The sequence below is a fragment of the Rhopalosiphum maidis genome, chromosome 4 (assembly GCF_003676215.2).
Source record: "Rhopalosiphum maidis isolate BTI-1 chromosome 4, ASM367621v3, whole genome shotgun sequence".
In the NCBI taxonomy this organism is placed as follows: Eukaryota; Metazoa; Arthropoda; class Insecta; order Hemiptera; family Aphididae; genus Rhopalosiphum; species Rhopalosiphum maidis.
In genome coordinates this window covers 41,037,764-41,057,126 of record NC_040880.1, presented here as the reverse complement: position 1 = coordinate 41,057,126, position 19,363 = coordinate 41,037,764, and the positions used below count along the sequence as shown (strand labels likewise).

Here is a 19,363-nt window from a genome sequence, read left to right as displayed (position 1 = left end):
GACAACCTTTCTCAGTTTTCTTTTTTCAATACTCAGTTATCTATTGCTATTCCGTTACCGTCATAACACTATATGAAGCTTTTTCGAATTTGTCGATTCTTCTTATCCATTGTCCTAGTCTTATAAAAAACTTCATTCCAGGGGCGTTATTTGGAGGGATCAGTGTGTGCGATTGCACCCCTTAATTTTAAAATAGTTACAATCGGCTGCATCCTGATGAAATAATACACACTGTTATTAATATGATTAAAATTAAATTGTATTTTAAATATTTCAACTTTTATATTGACATTTATCAATATTGGTATACTGTCAATCATGATTACAACTTTAAAATTTAAATTACATTGATTGTAAACATATTAATTATTGTGCTATACATTTTTATTGTATTTTAGTTTTTAAATTGATTTTTACTAGGTATTTACGTTGATGTATTGATTGGTCTATGATGTATGGAAATAATCGTGAGCAGGATAATGTAAATACCTATACGTAGAGACGTATATCTATTTTCAAAATGGCCTGCTTGTACCTCGCACACGACATACCCGAGAAAAAACTTGAAATGATGCCCTGCTTCATTCTTTTTCTGAAATCATCATAACTTCCTGTTATTACATTTAAGTATTTTACACGTATCCCGTTATTTACAATTTAAATAATAAAATAAACACTATTTTTATTTTATTATTTATGTGGGTCAATAGGTACATATAATTGAGCTAATTTAGTTGATGACTGATTACAGTTAATCATTGATAAAGGTACTTAGGAGTTAGGTACCTACTATATATTGTATATTTAATCAATGATTATTTTATTGAATAATTTTTGTACCTATAGGCATTTAATTTAAAATTATATTCAAATATTTTTCATTTGATAATAGCTATAGGTGTAATAATACATATAGGTAGGTATATTTACTATGTATTTTTAATAAAAAAAAAAAATGCTATTAATTTATAAGTTCTCTTCGCGTTTCTCTACGCACGCAAGAATCCATTTAGCACTGACCTATTACCAATAATTACTGTGACTTGACCGGTACAACAGTAATACATAACTTTTTACATTTATAGTAAAAGTAGTGTACTTATGCCCTTATGAGAGTATACGTATATATAAATAATAGTATCCTGTATCCGTCTATTTCTAGACGGAATAAGTCAAATCACTGATGTACTACAATATAACATTATGAAAACACATAATTATAGGTTATATATACATATTTAGGTGCCACGGTGGTTTACGAGTATTATACCTATCATGTATATATTATATTGTGTTATCACGATGATCTCAATCATATTTACTGTATGTATTTTTTTCTATTTTAATTTACTCGCATTAGCTAGGTATATATATATATATATATATATATATATATGTATTATGTTTTTCGGCTCACGTGAACTTTCGGACAAGGTCTTGTGATTGTACAAAATACCTAAAATGTATCCTAGCAACGGTATATTTATATCCGTATTGGTGCAGGTGGTTGGTTTCGAGTGTTCCGCTTTGTATATAATGATATACTTCTATAAGCTCTGCGTTCCCCGTACAATGTGGTGTCTTCGTGCCGCATTGTGTAGATCAATATAATAACGTACGGATATAATACCCAAGTAATATTCCACAGTGTCGCATACACTGTTAACTTTACGTTTGTCGCTAATAGAACATATATAGTAAGATACACGCTGTCTAAAAACACGGACGTGTCTATGCCGGCGTATATATAATAGGCATTATATTATACTACCGTTACAGCCGCAAATACGTATATATCAACATAGCACTGTTACATTCACGCCACGTGTGTTCATGAAGAAATGACAATAAACCAACATGAACAGATATATGACTCTGAATCAGCTTGGAGACGGCACGTATGGATCAGTCGTGTTGGGACAAAACATAGATACCGGAGAAAAGGTGGCCATTAAAAGGTAGATGAAATTGTACATGAATAACATATTGTATTAGCTAGCTTTATACGTGTATAATTATTAGGAATAGGATGTTAATGGCCTAAGAAAACACACAAAAATGCAAAAGTACCCTAATAAATTCTCTAAAAATGAACATAAAAAACGACCAAAAAAATCTACTTAAATAAACGGAAAAAAGCTTAATTTAAAAATAATAATAATAATTAAAAAATATGAGTGTCGGAGTAATTTAAAATATGAATCATAAAGTCAATAGACAATAGTATGAATTTGAATTTCAAGTTTAATCTGTAGTAAAAATATAAATATATATATATATATAATTATCAAAAATAAATTTAAAAGTAAAATAGAAAAAAATATATTAAAAATATTCAAATTGGATTTTGTTTGCTTGTCTGAATGGAAATCACTGAAAATAAATAAAACAATAACTTAAATAATTTCTGAATAAAAACAAAAATGTTGTTATTTTGTACACCAGTTAATACCTACCTTCCGTTACACTATACAATTTAAACGTGTCTGATTTTTTCAAACAAAAGACAACGACGCAATGTCGTATAATAAAAAAATGACATAAAAGTATAAAAGAATGACGTTAAAAAAACAAAAAAAGCAAAATAAAAATAATATATTCTGAATCAAAAATGCATGAAATAAATTTTTAACAAAAATAGCATTTTATAGAATCAAAAGAAAAAAATACAAAAGTCATTAACATCCTATCTCGAATCTCGATTAGTAATCTCGAATCACAAACAAAAAAACACATTCTTAAGAAAATACAACTAAAAAATAATAATAGTATTATAATTATAACAATTGTACAAATATTGTGAAAAATCCGTTATATACCCAGTGGCGCAATCAAGAGGGGTGTTTTGAGAGTTTAGACACCCCCCTCCCTTGAACCGTAATTTAAGAAATAATAATGTATATTAAAGAGTATTCATCACAAGTAGGGGGAACTACTACTATATACGCTATACTGGCGGATACCTTGAAAAATCCTGGTTGCGTCACAGAATATACCTACTAAAATTTCTGTTTTGTATAATATTATGAGGTTTGTAATACAAATGTATGTATATGAATATATTATGTTGTATTATGTATGAAATTTATCTTCGTATCATCATAAATCACTACTAAAATTAACCTAAAATATGTCAAATAAAATACCGAAAAGTAGTGAAACTTAAATACGACGTATTTCTATAACTCGTAGGGTTTTTTGGTCTTCATAATTATTGTACCTAAGCAATACATTTTATAAATATTCAATTGAATTTGAATAATATTATAGATAGTCACACAGTCACACACTTACGTGTAATCCAAAATGAATATTTTTGTCGACATTTTGTTAAATTAAAATATTAACATTATAACATAATTAAATCACTAGACATGTTTAACGTTATTGTACTTTAAATTAAACCATTTAGGCTGCAATACTGCATTAAATATACAAATACCTATAATATAGCTATATTATAAATGTTTATTTTATAATTAGTCGTATAATCATATTAGTATATAAGTGTTAGGTACCTATAATAATTAAAGTATAATATATGGTTAAATGTTTTAAGGCACTGTACCTGTATAGTGTGTTTAAAAATTAATTTAATTATTACAGAATGAAAAGAAAATATTATTCTTGGGATGAAGCAATGAATTTGAGAGAAGTTAAGGTAAGTATCTACTCATTATACTTAATGTATATTTTTGGGTTTTATCAAATATTATAATATATTTTCAGTCTTTGAAAAAATTAAATCATGCTAATTTAATAAAGTTGAGAGAAGTCATTAGAGAAAACGATACTCTTTACTTTGTATTCGAATACATGAAAGAAAATCTGTATCAGCTTATGCGGAGTCAAAGCAAATTTTTTCCCGAACAGTCTATCAGAAATATACTTTATCAGGTAAAAATTGTATGATATAACATATTATATTATACGAATATTTTAAGACATTTTAAATGTTTCATATTATTAAAGCCTACTTCTAAATCAGGATAGCCCAAATTTGAAGTGGAAATAAAAATAAATGTTATTAACACCTATATGGGCTATATGTATTATACTCATGTCTCATTGTGTTTGTTATTCAACATTAATGAGACTCAATATTTTTTTTGTATTTAATCGATGTATCAGTAATCGCCATTCGAATTTAGTTAATATTATATTAGTTTATTATATTTTATTATCACAAACCATATGGCTGTAAATAGTAAATTTAAATGATTAGAAACATAATTCTAAATATATTTGATTAAATATAATCCATTCTCTAACCAAAACTAAAAAAATTCGGCTTTATACATTTATTGTAATCTATAGTAAAAGGTCCGTTATTATTTATTGTTTTAATCCCCCCAACTTAAAGGGATTCGATACAAACCGCTTTTAAAGAGCTCAATATAGGCAACTTTTTTAGTGTGTTCATGCGTATCGTGTAAATGTGTGTGTGATCATTAGTATTTTTATGACTGTGGTGAATAGTGAAACACTCTCCCACACGTGTCGAAAACGCACCATCGCGCACTAGACGAATATTATATATTTTGTTGTTTGTTTTTAAACAATTGTATTGAATAATCTAGTTATTATACTAGGTATAATACAATTTCTGAAATCAAATTTTACAGTGTACTCAAAAATTACTTTCTTACACATTTAAAGATGAATTCAAATGATTTCAGAAGTTTCATCCGTTTACTACTATATGTAGTAAATACAATACAATATTAAGATAAATATATTTTGATAGAAAACACAGCCACAATCGAATTCTTCTAATATTCATTAATAATTATAATTTAAATAAAAATCGTTGAAAATAATTCATTAGAATATCTCTGAGATAAGAATGAAATCTACATTAAGATTTAAATATATCCAGAGATATTTGGATTTCATTCCCATCCCTATAAACTTTTAATAAATTAGGTATATATACATATACCTAATATGATTAAAATTATATACATAATATATTCCATTTCCGGTATGTAATTTTATTCAAAGATATTGCAAGGATTGGCGTTCATGCACAGGCATGGTTTCTTTCACCGGGACATGAAACCGGAGAACTTGCTATGCTGCGGCCCCGAGTTGGTCAAGATCGCCGATTTCGGTTTGGCCCGGGAGACTCGGTCGCGTCCTCCATACACCGATTACGTGTCCACCCGATGGTATCGAGCGCCAGAGGTGTTATTGCATTCGATCAATTACAGCACACCGATCGACTTATGGGCCGTCGGCTGCATCATGGCCGAGCTGTACACGTTCAGACCGTTGTTTCCGGGCACGAGCGAAATCGATCAAATATTCAAAATATGCTCGGTCCTAGGAACGCCTGATAAGGTAATACCTTCAGCTAATGTTAGATATGTGACATAATTCCACATTGTGTATTGTTTATAAGTTTATCTAGTCGCTAAATCGTTTAAGTCTATAAGTCCCATACAAGATACAAACGTTTATTTTTATAATTTTATACATAGATGATTGATCAATATAAATAACTAACATAATTAAAATATTTAAAACTATACTTTATTATTATTGATCCATTTTAAAAATACACCAGTAATTGCCTACAAATATCTATAGCCACATTACAGCTGAAACTTTTAGTTGTTAAGTACCTAATACCTGTCCATCCACACTTTAACTGACAACCCCAGGCGTCGTATAAAAAATATCTGGTGCCGTGACTTGTTAGGAAACTAATTAAAGAAAAAATATATATGTAATAATTATTATATAGTATATAAATATAACTAAACCACTCTCAATCAAGTGTCACTAATGGGTGTGGCTTTTATTCCAAATATGCATTACCTTTTTGTTCTGTCATCACATATACTTATTTTGCTAAATAGTATAGATTGTGTATATCGTAATAAAAATAAAAATAAATACCTGATAAGTTATAAAATTAAAAAAAAATGTTATGTAATCTAATCGTATACATAAATATAATGCAAAAAATATATAGAAATAATGGTCTATGTCGTCGAAGTGTTTTTCTGACCATTAAACATTTTTAAAAATATATACAGTACTCTATATACCATATATATTGGTATTATATATATAAGAATCACCCTATATAGTATCTGATACACATATAAGTAAATAATATTTTACAAACAAAGAAACGGTTGTCGATTAAAATACATATTGTGTAAGTATATATAATGAAAGCAATGAATTCGATTTTCAATGATACATTGTTAAAATAAAATATTTTAAATCACGCAATATGCGTGTCTTGACGGCTAGTTCTATACTTTAGCTTTGGAACCCTATAAACAAAAATTAGCAACAGTATTATTCGACTAGATTACTTAAATATATTTTCTATTGGTTATTTTACGGAAGTATCAGTTTGTATCAGACACTGATAAATGATTACGGAAGTATTATTACATATAATTTTTGACCTTTTGAACTTTTGACGTCACTACTATATAATTTTTATAATAAATTGGGGTGCACATAACCGGGTACTTACAAAGTAGTAACTGGAATATCTACATAAGATAAAGTAAAAAAATGTGTATAGATACCTTAAACAATTAACATAAAAAACCTTCGGCCAACACGCGTTCTTCCGGTAAATTTTCCATTTATTATGATCAATATAAAGCAAATGTTTGAGTAGATAATAAAGAACAACATTTTTTTCTCAAAAATAAATATTTAAAATATTTAACAAAATTAAACCTTATAGACTGCTTTAAAAATAATAAATTATTAACCTTTTTAATATTAACAATATTTTTAAATAAAATATTGAACTAATGTATAATTCAGAATTCCATTTATTTTAACTAAATGTAACATAACCTAGCTAATTACCAAAACTTATTAAATTTTTATTTAATTAATGATATTATTATATAAACACAACAATTATTTAATAATTAAAAAAAAAAACACTAATTGAAAAAGATATTTGACGGATAATGCGATTATGGATATTTTATTTCTTAATTAGGTATAACTTCTTCTTCCTTTAAATTGGTTTCAATCACACAAATTATTAATGGCTATATAAAAACATCACGAAAACTTATTCCATTACATTATATTATTGCATCATGTATGCCGCTTTTATTCAAACTGAACAAATAATTTTCTAAACAACGATTACACGCAATTTTTTCTACCGTTTTAAAAGTGAATTAGGCATAAATATATATTATTTGATTTATTGTTATTTTAAAACAACACGAGTTGCTTACAATTTAATATAGATATACTCGTAAGTAGGTACTACTGACATAACATTCGTGTTCAAAATTACTTAGCATGATGTTTTGGTATACCAGGACATAATGTGTATTATGAATACATGTAATATGTCGTGATAATACCGAGTATATATTAAACATTTTAAACGTGAGAAGAAACCTTATTACCAGGCAGATGGGTCTCGTTGAGTAAGAACAGAAATATTTGTAGTGAATATTAATAATTTAACAATTATTTATTAACTTGAAGTATTACGCTATAAATTAAGTATAATAATATGACAGTAAAAGATAATACTACAAAACTTAATTATTTTAAAATAATACTATTATATTTATTTTTTTATAGAAATCATTTAACTATTTTTACACGGATTAAGAAAGAGTTATAAATATCCTGTGATTCTGCTGAAATTCTTAAGGTTTAATATAAATATATAATATACATAAATATGAAAATACTAAATTGTTATGGTTTCAATTGTGTTTAGGACTGTTGGGACTTAGATGTTAGGTTATTATAGTATATTGTCGATGTTAGTGTTCTACAGTTCTAAACATTATTATAGTTAGTTACTTTTATTTCAGAAAGAATGGTTTGAAGGTTACCAATTGGCGTCAGCAATGAGTTTTAAGTTTCCTCAATTCAAACGATTAGCACTTAATACGGTTGTACCAAATGCAAGTCGCGATGGAATACATTTAATGGAATTACTACTTAGTTGGAATCCGATTCGAAGACCAAGCGCACAAAGTGCTTTAAGGTATTGACTATATTATATATAAATATTAATTATACCAACTATAGTATATTTATCTACCACAATCGGATAAATAAATTATTTTAGATTCTGAGCAGGACAATAAATGTATTGATTTTACAATGTGTGCTTATTTTGTGTATGTATATACTGCAGTATACACATTAATATAGTTGAATGTATTTTCTGATAGTAAATTGGAATTAATTGGTACTTTTAAGCTCAATGTTTTATAACAACCTATATTATTATATGATACAAATTTATAATATCTAATGGAAATTGGAAATAAAACTTTTATAAACTTATAGTTATTATATCTTGTATGACTAATTTTCAATAAGGGAGCTAATAGTCACACCCTATTAGAATTATAATATATTCATCACGTTTAAATGTCAATGGACATGCGTTTCTAAAATACTTTTGCATCAGCATCTTAAAATTACGCGATTAGGAACTGCGTATTTATAGTAGAAACATAATATATGTTTAAATGTGTAATATTATGAACATTATAGGCATCATATTATAACTTTTGAGGATTTGGTTACACATACTATTTAAAATAAAAGATTTCGGGGGGGAGTTAAGCCCAAGAGCTCCTCCCCCCTAGATACGGCATTGAATACAGCTATAATACAATTATTGCAGCATAAATATAGTCAAATTACGTCTTGTTGATTGTCTTATACTTTGGACAGTGGACACTGGTTATATATTTTGTATTTCAGGCAACCATACTTCCAAGTAGGACAACAACGTTTGAGTCAGGACGTAGGAGAAGTGTCTTATGCTAAGATTGGTCAACAAAAAAGACAGCCTGTACAACTAATGAAATCACAAATTTCACTCCTACAATCCAACAGTAACAAACAACTAAAGTGAGTTTATATATAAATATAATCAATTATATTATTTAAATATCATATTTCATATTAAATTAAATATCAATACAAAATTATTAGTAATTTAATAATTGCAACTTGGAGAGTAGTTTGAAGAGCTTAAAATCATAATAGTATTGTAATGGTGACTTTTAGATATGAAAGGCAATGGGGAACATTGACGAACAAGCCAATCGATAATAAAGATAAAACGTGGTATGATAACAATGCAGATGTCATGGTGTTGAGCAAAAAGAAACTAAGCGCCAAGCAACATTATCTATCCGTGGCCAGATATGTAACGGGGAGGGCTTCCAACTTTCAGGCAGCTGAGAATGAGTAAAAGAATAATTTATCAATAATATTTATAATAAAAATAAAAATAATTTATGTTAAGTGGTATTTTGGGATTTTCAAGAGTAAAAGAGAAATGGCAGTTAACATATTTTTAAGACTCCCACAGCGATCAAAACGATACAAAAAAAAAAAATCGTAAAAATATTATCTTAAATAATAATTTACATACTACATATAAACACTATAAGTAATGTATAGTGTTAGTGTTAAGGATATTTTGTTAATTATATGTTTAAAATACAGAAAAACATTACAATTTTTTAAGTTTTATTTTATTAAATATTACACGTATCATATTATTTATTATAGAGATATATATTTTATTTATTAGTTTTGACATCATTATTTATAAACACAAGCGCAAGAAAATAAATAACTAAAGTATATAATTTCCTTTTTATAGGTTAATATACGAGTAGTTCATTAATAATTATTAGGTAATATACTAATATATAGGTAGGTCTATACTATACACAGTATACACACTTAGAGCATATTATATTTTATAGGTAGTTATAGACATTTACAACATAATATGGACTCAGTAGATTTACAAAAAATAATCTTTATCGCTGCAGAACTATATTTTTAGTAAAATATTAAAAACAATACGTCTAAGTAAATATTACTTAGGTAAAATATAATTATACCTACTTTGTTTATATATTTTTTTATACAAAACTTAATATAGGAATATATCAAAAAGCATGAGAAATGATACGTTCCCATCCGTAAGCAAAGTGTCTTATGGCCAAAGTGATAAGAATAAAAATGGCAAACGACATGGAAAAGCCGAATGGACGTCAAAGTAAATAAATAACCATAGTAGTTTTGGGCCGGTTAAAATAATATTCAACATTATTGTTTCAGGTACTTGGAGTAAATTGAGAGTAATTATTAAAATCAAAAGCTGTAATTAATCAAATTAAAAAAAAACAATCAAAATCATTTTATTTTTTTAGCTTTGTAAGCTCTGCCAAGTATACGCGATTCATTTATTGTATATCAATAATAATATCACATATTATAAACATTTAGTTTTTTAAAATACTATTTTAAACATTTTTATATTGTGTACGCTAAAAATATTATTCGAATATTTAGTATTTAGCTTTATGAACGATAGACAAATGTTAGAAAATTGTAATGTGATTATAAATTCTAACATTAAAAGTTTAACATTCTAATATATCATGAAGCGAGCACATATTGTGCATGTAATCATTATTAGTTAAACACGTAAATATTTAATTAAAAAAATTAATATTTTGTATTTTATACAATACTAAATTGTGAAGTGTAGTAAAAATACACAAATATCAAATACTTACCCTGCGATGACTTAATTTGAGTTTTTTTTAACGCGGATGCTAAAATATAAGCAGGTAAATTTTATTTCATTATCAAGCCACTATATTTCTTTATCATAGTAAATACGCATATTTTATGGGGTTAAAAAGTTAAACATTTAATATTTTAAACAATTGAAAAGTTGAAAGTAGATTTTGATGTGCATATGACATTCAAATAGCACATACACCTACATAGGACCTAAGTAGTAAATACATCTATAATCTATAAGCAAAAAATATTAAATGTACATCGCATTACCTTCATACATGTCTTATATTGTTTTGTACGCATTGTTATATCTTATATGGTTATTATACTATGTTTTAAACTTTAACGCTCATTCGTAAATTTTATGGCAGTATAAAACACAGAAAAAAATGGAAGTGCCAAAGAAGGTACTCCTTGCTCCTCTTCTCACTTACATTTCTGAGATATAGACCATTATAAACAACAAAATAGTGGCGAGAACGCCATTAATAGTCCCTTGAATTATATATTTTTTCGAATCTCTACAATTCAACTATGATTCGATCCTCAATTTTTCTAAAACATAAGGTATACACACTAACATTATACGTATTTTTTTTATTCATTTGAAAATTTGATTTTTTTCGAAACCTACTCAGATGAGCAAAGATAATAATAATTGTATAGACGTAGAGTATAGAGGTTATATTGTAATAGCAAACATATATTTGATTTTCCGCAATTGTGATGCGTTTTTTTGAGTGTTATTGTACAAAATTATACAATTCGGGAGCATGCAATAAACAAAAAATTGGATTTTTTGACTTTAAACAAATTAGGGTACGTAAAATGACATAACCTTTACTGTAAAGGCGGTATCTATCTAAATATTACTGTTGTATAGTATAAACAAGAAAAATATTTTATCAAGTACCCACTTATTCGTTTTTATCCATACGTAACTTTATGCAGCCAAAAATCGGTTCTGATCGAAGACCATCTATCAAACTATTCAAACTGTATATTTTATGATAACTAATAATACTGCAAATTGAATACATTTTTGCTAAAAACAATTAATTTGAAAATATCATTATGTGTATAAAATATAATAATATACGTTAGAAGTTTCGAGTACCTATCCGTGAATAATATTTTTAAATTACAACAAAATTATTAAAATTCTTATTCTTCATTTCACTATCTATCTGATTTTATCCAAATTTAGACTTAAAATGTTTAAAAAAAAACTGTATATAATTTTTAAATTTTTAAATTACAGTATGAACTACTCAAGAGAAACCTTGTATACCATTTTTATAGAGTTTAAAATCGTAAAATGTGAGGTATTTGATCATTTATTATACAACAAAATAAATAAATCTTAATACCATATTACAATTTCAACAAATAAAAAGTAAAACTTTAAAAAATATAGTATTAGCTGTATTTGATCAATATATTACCACGAGATATAAAATTTTACATTGTAAATTGTAATTCATTTTATTATTTTATAACATAAAAATATTAAATTCAATATACAATTAACTTAATATATTTTTTAAATGAACAAATTTCAATATAATATACATCTTAATAATTTAACAATGCAATAGAAGTGTGTATAACAAAATAGGCAATGCTAAATTATCAACTTGTTCAGTTTTTGCTTCGACGAGAGTTACAAAACCAATTCCGAACAGCGATTTAATCAGATTAATATCACATATTAAACCTATTAATAATTAAATAATAATAATTAATAAAAAATTAGATTTAAAATTTTTATAAGAATCTGAATTTACAACAAAATCAATAAGAAGAAAATTCAGATTTTAAACATGTAGATACTAGATGAGTAAATTGTAAAAATAAGAATTAAGTATAAGTAAGTATATAGATCGTAATATATCTATATTATAATTATTTATATAAATTTTGCTAAAGATGATAATTTTATAAAAGGTTTAAATAAAAATGAACCAAAAGTATGTATGCGAAGCTATAGATTAAAGAGTAGATTCATTTTATTTTATTTTAAATATCTTGTGTGTATATTAAACAAAAAAATGAAAATAATTTTTGTTTCCATTCTATGGGTTAAAAAATAACCGATTTTGTTATAAATAAAGATTTTTCATGCATTATAGTATTTATACACACCTGAATACTCGAGCGCGATGATGCACAGAGCTTGAGAAACGAAACAAGCCACGGAACCTTCGATGCTTTTTTTCGTACCTGAAAATCATTTATAAACAATAAACATATATAAATCAACACACGTTGATTCCATATGTATTTTTGTATTCAATATTATGTTAAATGTTTTATGTAAATTTATTGTTTATCGTTATTTAATATTCCTAACCCAGTAGTATGAAAATAACAGTTTTTTTAAAAAATCTTTTCTTTTTTTTTTTTTTTACTAATTTCATATATTATACGCAGTGTATATATATACCGACTAATAACATATACCTATAGGCTATAGCTTAGAACTGATATTTATTTAATGATTATAAAGTCCATATTGGGCATAATACAGTTGATACAATTCATATACATTATACAAATACATAAGAGTTTAAGTTACTATAATGAACAAATTATAAGTAAAAAATTATAAATAATTAAAAGATAATAGTAAATTATTTATGATTAGATTAGTTTAATACAGATTTTAACCTGGTTGGGTTATCCTTGAAAAATCAATGTTTTTTAGTGCATTTCTTGTAATTAATATATTATTTATCGGAACAAAACGACAGCAATTTAAACGGTAAGTATATTCGTGTAGAATGTTAGAGTTACACGAATTTTATAACAAAAGACATTTAAAGCCTTAAAGATATTTAACTCAGTAGTTTAAGACAATTAATTTGAGAATTAAATAATTTATAAAACCGAAGCACATTTATAGTATATTTTAATAGTATATACAATAACGGATATTCTAACAGTATACAAAATAGTTTTTAATTTTTTATTAAACTTCGACAACTCATGGCCATTAGCTATGGAATTTTTTTGTTTTATTACTGTAGACCGTATGATGGTTATGGGGTATGTAGATTTTTGAAACACGTATTATACGTGTAGAATCCGAGTGGGTCATCTATCACCAGAACAACGCCGAACGGATATTCGTTAATTGTTCCTGCATACATTGTTCGCATGTTCAATATATTGTTAATTCAAAATAGGTTCACATAATATTAAAATATTTTTATAATTATATATTTATAATATATATATATTTTTTTTTTATAAATATACCTAATAATACATAAAAAATAAAATGCAATGTAGTTGCATTTTTCCACGTTTATGGATGTCAATATGAAGGTACAATAATTTTTCTACGGTTATTATAATCTACACATCTTTTTTTTAAATTTTCATTTTTATTTTGATACATTTTTTTTATAGTAGTTCTTGACCTGAAACATATTGCTGAATTTTTAAAGTATTAATACCTTCTTCTTTTTGAAGTAGTTATATAAAACTCCAAATTGATGGCTTAAGTGTAGACAAAAAAAAATCGCTGCACACGAATTGCGTCTAAACGTAAAAAAACTATTTTCCTTTCATTTCAATTAGACTTAACGAATTAGAACTGTCAATAGCAAATTATGACTATTGGTAGATTCAAAATATTGATTTTTTTCGTTATCATGCAATTAGAAAAAAGTAAAATGAAAGTGTGTAGGTTTAAATTATAAGAGTGTGTAAATGTGTAATATAATAATGAAAATAAAAAATAAAAAAGTTATAAATATAAAAATTAAAAAACTGGCAAAAACTTGAATAAAAAACCTAACCAACTTTGACCTAAATGAAACCTACATCTTTTCATTTAAACTAATGACCACACGATTAATAATGATGAGTAATTAACTGCTTTTTCAAAATCAGAAAATATTATTTTAAGTGAAAAATTGATATTATTTTATAGAAATTTAGATTTGAAATATGTAAATGTTTTAGTATAAGTATCTATATTTTTCCTAAGAAGTATAAAAAATACCAGTGGTATGTAATTATTATTTTTCAAGCTATGAATTGCATAAAATTATATAAACAATTTTGGCAATTTTTAAAAGTTCCATCCACAAATATTGAATTAACTTCACTCAAAAATTTAAAAAAAAACCGGACGCTATTCGTGTACCCACTTATCATTTTTTTTTTTTATTTCAGGATGCAATTCGTGTGTATGTAGCCAAAAAAATTGTGCCATCCTTCAACTGAATTATTAGTTTGTGGAAAGTCTGCTGCTTACTAAATCATAACAATTCCATATACTAAAGGGAATGGTCGAATCTCTTTTTTGGCCTCTACAACTAGTTTGTAACCCAACTACCTAATGTTATATTTTTTTTACGAACAATTTAACAATTTATGCACAAACAATTTTCTTATTCGAATAATTTTCCTGCAAATAATTGTCACGTGAACTATTTTTGGTGAACAATAATGACGTGATACCACGCTGTGTGACGCTAGTGACTGTGGCCAAACAATACGTCACATTATACCCCGAAAATTAATTAAATTGGCTAAATGCTTTTAATACAGTTTTCAAAATATATTTGGTAGACAAGACAAGGCGTACCTTTCCACTTATGACGTCCTATCCGGGAGCCTATTAAACTAGCAGCCGTGTCTCCAATTCCTATAGACAAAACGCCAGACAACAGCGGCAAGAGACTTCTGGAGTCAGGTTGCGGGTGAATCCAAAGGGGCAGAGAGCATCCAACGAGCAAGTAGATCGGAGTGAACGCCACAGGTCCTTCGTCCTTCTCGTCCGAGTATACACGGAAACCTTCCTGTAGGACCATACCCAGTGGCGGCATGTTGGTTATACGTAAAGTCTGTCAGAAGGAAACCAAATGTATTAAAATAATAATATAAGAAAAGGAAATAGAAATAGAATATAATCGTCACTGCAGCCTGCGGGGAATTTATTTAAAAAAGGAAGATTATTACATTTAATACATAAATAAGCTACATGATTCTAATTATAAAAAAATATATAATATATATACACTATATACAGCGTATTATAGCATATAATATATTTTTATATGGGTACCTAATGTCTATAGATAAATAGGTATTATATAGCATATTATATGTATGTCTTATGAGTTAGGTATGCAGTGCTCAACATTATTGTAAAAAGGTTGAATAAAAGAGCTTTATCTAACATACATTAATACCTACAATATATAAATACTCGCCTCTATAAACAAAAAACCGGCAAACACCACGCCACTGGCCAAGTACAACAGGCAAGGATCACGAACAAGACCCGGAGCGTACACAAGGCAAGCGACCAGATGGAAGTTCTTCCTAATCGACGTTGACGCCTTAGCGTCGCTCATTATTTGAATGAACACGAAAACAACGGCGAACGCCGTACAACCAGCCCAGTACAATAACAATATCGTCTTTAGACAAAATAATAACATATACTTGTTACTCACTCACAATATATACCTAGATATTTTAGACAAAAATGAATTCATAATATCGATGTGCTCTCACCGTGTGCCGGTCCCTCGTAATCCAATGCACGATTTTCAATATGGGACTACCGTTTAAGATGATGTGCAGTGGCAACACTATCGTGGTGGACACAATTATAACAAACGTCGCGTAAAACCATCTAGGCGACACGCGCAGCGTTTCCACGTTATACACGATCAGGGTGAACGCGGAAATGCCGATGATTCCGAACTGAAACAATAAGAGTTATATTACAATACTTTTATATTTTTTTATTATTTCAACACTATAAGACTATAAGAGTATAGGTATACTCAGAAAATCCACAAATAGGATTTTAACAAACACATAATTTAAGCAATAGTTTTAGATCTAATATAATACACACCGATAAAATATAGGAAAATCAAAGAGGCACGAATACAGGGTTGTATACTTTTATTTGGTCAAACAAAGATATACATGTATAGAATGATTCATTAAGCATATCCATATCACTTTTTTGGTTAATAATACAGTAATTATATATGATTTTTTTAAATTTTTAAATAAATTTTTTAAATACCATCATATGTCCGAATAATTGAGATTTTTTACCATTTAAGGGTTCTGTGATGAGATTTTTCAGATGAATACCACCTTCTTTTGTTTTTAATTTTTCAGTAGATAATATTTTTGAAAATTTTTAAATCAAAATTTGAACAAAAATTCAGTTTCTGACTTATAAAGCTTTGATTATAAGCCTTTGATTTTTATAACTTACAAAAACATAATTTGCTAAATAATTTAAAGTGTAAAAAGCGGTTCTAAATTGAAAAAAACACTCATTAAATGGTACGGACGTACGGTATCCACGAAAAGTCATCAACTATTCGAAAATATTATGGTCAATAAGTATATTTAAAAATTCCAAAATTATATTTAAAAATATCAGAATTTAAAAAAAAAAGTTGGCATGCTTGATGAATCACCAATCGCTCTGCATATATTTTTAATAGAGAAGAGGTGTCAGCTAGTCCTCTGTCAATCAATTAAGTCTACCCACTCTTGATCGTGGTCAGTTAAAGCTCTGACAACACACGTGTAGGCAATGACAGACGAGCGTGATTATTATAGGTGTACCTGTAGTATCAGCGTAAACACGTCGAAACATGTTTTCTGCGGGTATGGCGCTAACATGTTGGTGCCGGAACCGACGACGAATAGAAGCGTGGCCTGCGCGGTGACAGTGGCTTCGCCGTACGTGAAACTTAACGGGCAACATGATACAACAAACCGCAAGAGCCAGTGGTAGGCGAGTGCGCAGAACGCTGCACATGTCACGTTGTAAACAACACCTATTATACAACATATTATTCATATTATTGTTATTGTAATTTATTATTAAACTGTATGATTAATAAATATTTTAGTTAATGACAGTAAATACACAAGAGCCAAAAATAGCCACAATTCTTGGTTTGATGTGCTTATTTTTTTTTTTTTTTGTCGCCTGGCTACCTAAGGGCCCAGGCGAGAATTATTTTTAGGGGCCCAATAATGTTATACTGTATTTTGGGGTAATACGGCAAGGGCCTAGACGGCCAGGCAGGAATACTATAAAGTGAAGTAATGACTAAGGTCAAGCCTTTCACGGTATCGTTTATAAAAAAAAAATTTTATATGTAGGTACCATTTTGTACTGTAATCGGTAATAGTGTGTAATGTGTCTACATTTTACTTTTACTTGCCCATTTCAGTATAGAGGGTTAAAAGTTGCGCGATAACAGCTGCAGTAACAATGTAACTCAACGGTTTGGCTGGAAAGCGCTCGCAATGTAACACGTCGGACACTGCACTAATCAGAATACCCAAACTCAGTATCGTCGAAATTACGTACGGTTCCGAATGGGTTTTGCAGGTGCAAAGGCCGGTGATTATTGCACACGGCAGCGCAAACATTAACCATATTCCTGGTGCAGCGTTCCGCCTAAAATTCAACATTGAAATAAAAAAGTAAATAAAAAATATAAATATAATACAATATAGGAAAAATTCCTAATCTGCAAACATTAATTAAAAAGGTGACTTGAAACAACAGATTTTTTTGCACTTAAATTTCCCGATTTTCTATAAGTTATTAAGTTATTCTAGGTTCTTACATGAAAATGAATTAATTTTTACAAATATCTGCGATTTTTTAACTTGGAATAAGAAAAATAATGTCAAGTTAATACTAAGGAAAAACCCATACTAAATATTGAATTATTTGGAGTAATACGAGATTTATTTTTAAAAATTCTAACTTTTGATAAAAAAATGTTTACTTTTTCCATTTAATAATAATAATTTGAATAATTTCTGGTTTAACTGTGTATGTTGGTTGATAGGATAATTAAATAGTTTTAAAAAAAATAATAATGTTAAAAGGTTGAAACGTTAAAAAATACGTGGTAGGTTTGGTTTTGTTTAAAAAAAGCTGAATTGTTCATTACTTAAAAATTAAAAAAGTTAGACCCCCTTTAGAGGGTATTTCTTCATCATTTTAATTTTTAAGTATACTTTCACATGACGTCGGCCAGTCACTTCTTTCTCGAACACATTGTATAGTTGTTAAACCACTATTACCATTTACCGGCCACATAATAGTTATTGACACATCATTCCTAGAAAATTAGGTGGAATCGTCATTTTCCATTCAGTTTTTGATAATTAAAAAAAAAACGAGTTGCTACAACTACCACGATGATCATCTGCCACAATTTAATAATACCCACAGGCCCCAACTTATACTGTCAAATGTCAGTTGTCACTACTACACAGGGGGCAGGGACGGCTTGTTATAAGAATACTAGGAGCGGCTGTTCCTCCCCTAAAAATGGGGAAAAAAATAAAAATATTTTAAATCGAGCGAGTTTAATCATAATTCATAACAGAAGATTGATCTTTCAAGTAAAAAATAAGTGTATCTATATCATAAAATGTAAAAGTTATTGAAAAATTTAACTAAAGAAGAACCTAAAAATATTACATTGGTCTTAGTAAATTTAGTTGGTGGGTGGGTTGTTTTAAAACTTGCTCCTTGAATTTTGAAAACTCAAACCGCCACCGTTACTATATTACTACTCCGATATACCTATTATTACTCCAAAATTCATACTAAGGAACGCAATAATTTGTTGTTTCTATATTGTATTTTTTAAAACGAGAAACACTGCACTATGCTGTAATACATAGGTAGGTAGTTATAATGTTGTCTGTTGACAATGTTCTTAAATTAAATACAAATAAGAAAATAATA

General features: G+C 27.7%; 2 protein-coding genes across 2 annotated transcripts; one reads left to right on the top strand and one right to left on the bottom strand.

Annotated features, from left to right (window-relative positions):
* The first annotated feature begins 1,570 nt into the window (after positions 1-1,570).
* On the top strand, positions 1,571-10,255 carry LOC113557412 (serine/threonine-protein kinase MAK-like). Its single transcript, XM_026962912.1, has 9 exons — positions 1,571-1,958; positions 3,607-3,661; positions 3,730-3,897; positions 5,005-5,343; positions 7,830-8,005; positions 8,737-8,886; positions 9,046-9,228; positions 9,938-10,054; positions 10,117-10,255. Exons 1-9 carry the CDS (start codon positions 1,858-1,860, stop codon positions 10,127-10,129), a joined length of 1,302 nt encoding a protein of 433 aa, XP_026818713.1. The 5' UTR covers positions 1,571-1,857; the 3' UTR covers positions 10,130-10,255.
* Positions 10,256-12,170: 1,915 nt separating this feature from the next.
* LOC113558166 (dolichol kinase) lies at positions 12,171-18,706 on the bottom strand. Its single transcript, XM_026963672.1, has 7 exons — positions 18,625-18,706; positions 17,206-17,420; positions 16,123-16,314; positions 15,816-16,025; positions 15,188-15,446; positions 12,733-12,810; positions 12,171-12,304 (listed from the first exon to the last, which is right to left on the bottom strand). Exons 1-7 carry the CDS (start codon positions 18,704-18,706, stop codon positions 12,171-12,173), a joined length of 1,170 nt encoding a protein of 389 aa, XP_026819473.1.
* Positions 18,707-19,363: the final 657 nt, after the last annotated feature.

Excerpts from the sequence above, each read along its gene's own strand:
- LOC113557412 (XM_026962912.1), top strand. The coding sequence starts at position 1,858 with ATGAACAGATATATGACTCTGAATCAGCTTGGAGACGGCACGTATGGA. Across the intron at positions 1,959-3,606 it reads GAAAAGGTGGCCATTAAAAG|AATGAAAAGAAAATATTATT; the intron begins GTAGATGAAATT and ends TAATTATTACAG. Across the intron at positions 5,344-7,829 it reads TCCTAGGAACGCCTGATAAG|AAAGAATGGTTTGAAGGTTA; the intron begins GTAATACCTTCA and ends CTTTTATTTCAG.
- LOC113558166 (XM_026963672.1), bottom strand. The coding sequence starts at position 18,706 with ATGTGGCCGGTAAATGGTAATAGTGGTTTAACAACTATACAATGTGTT. Across the intron at positions 12,811-15,187 it reads AGGACGTCATAAGTGGAAAG|GTACGAAAAAAAGCATCGAA; the intron begins GTACGCCTTGTC and ends AATGATTTTCAG. Across the intron at positions 12,305-12,732 it reads CATCGCGCTCGAGTATTCAG|GTTTAATATGTGATATTAAT; the intron begins GTGTGTATAAAT and ends AATTATTAATAG.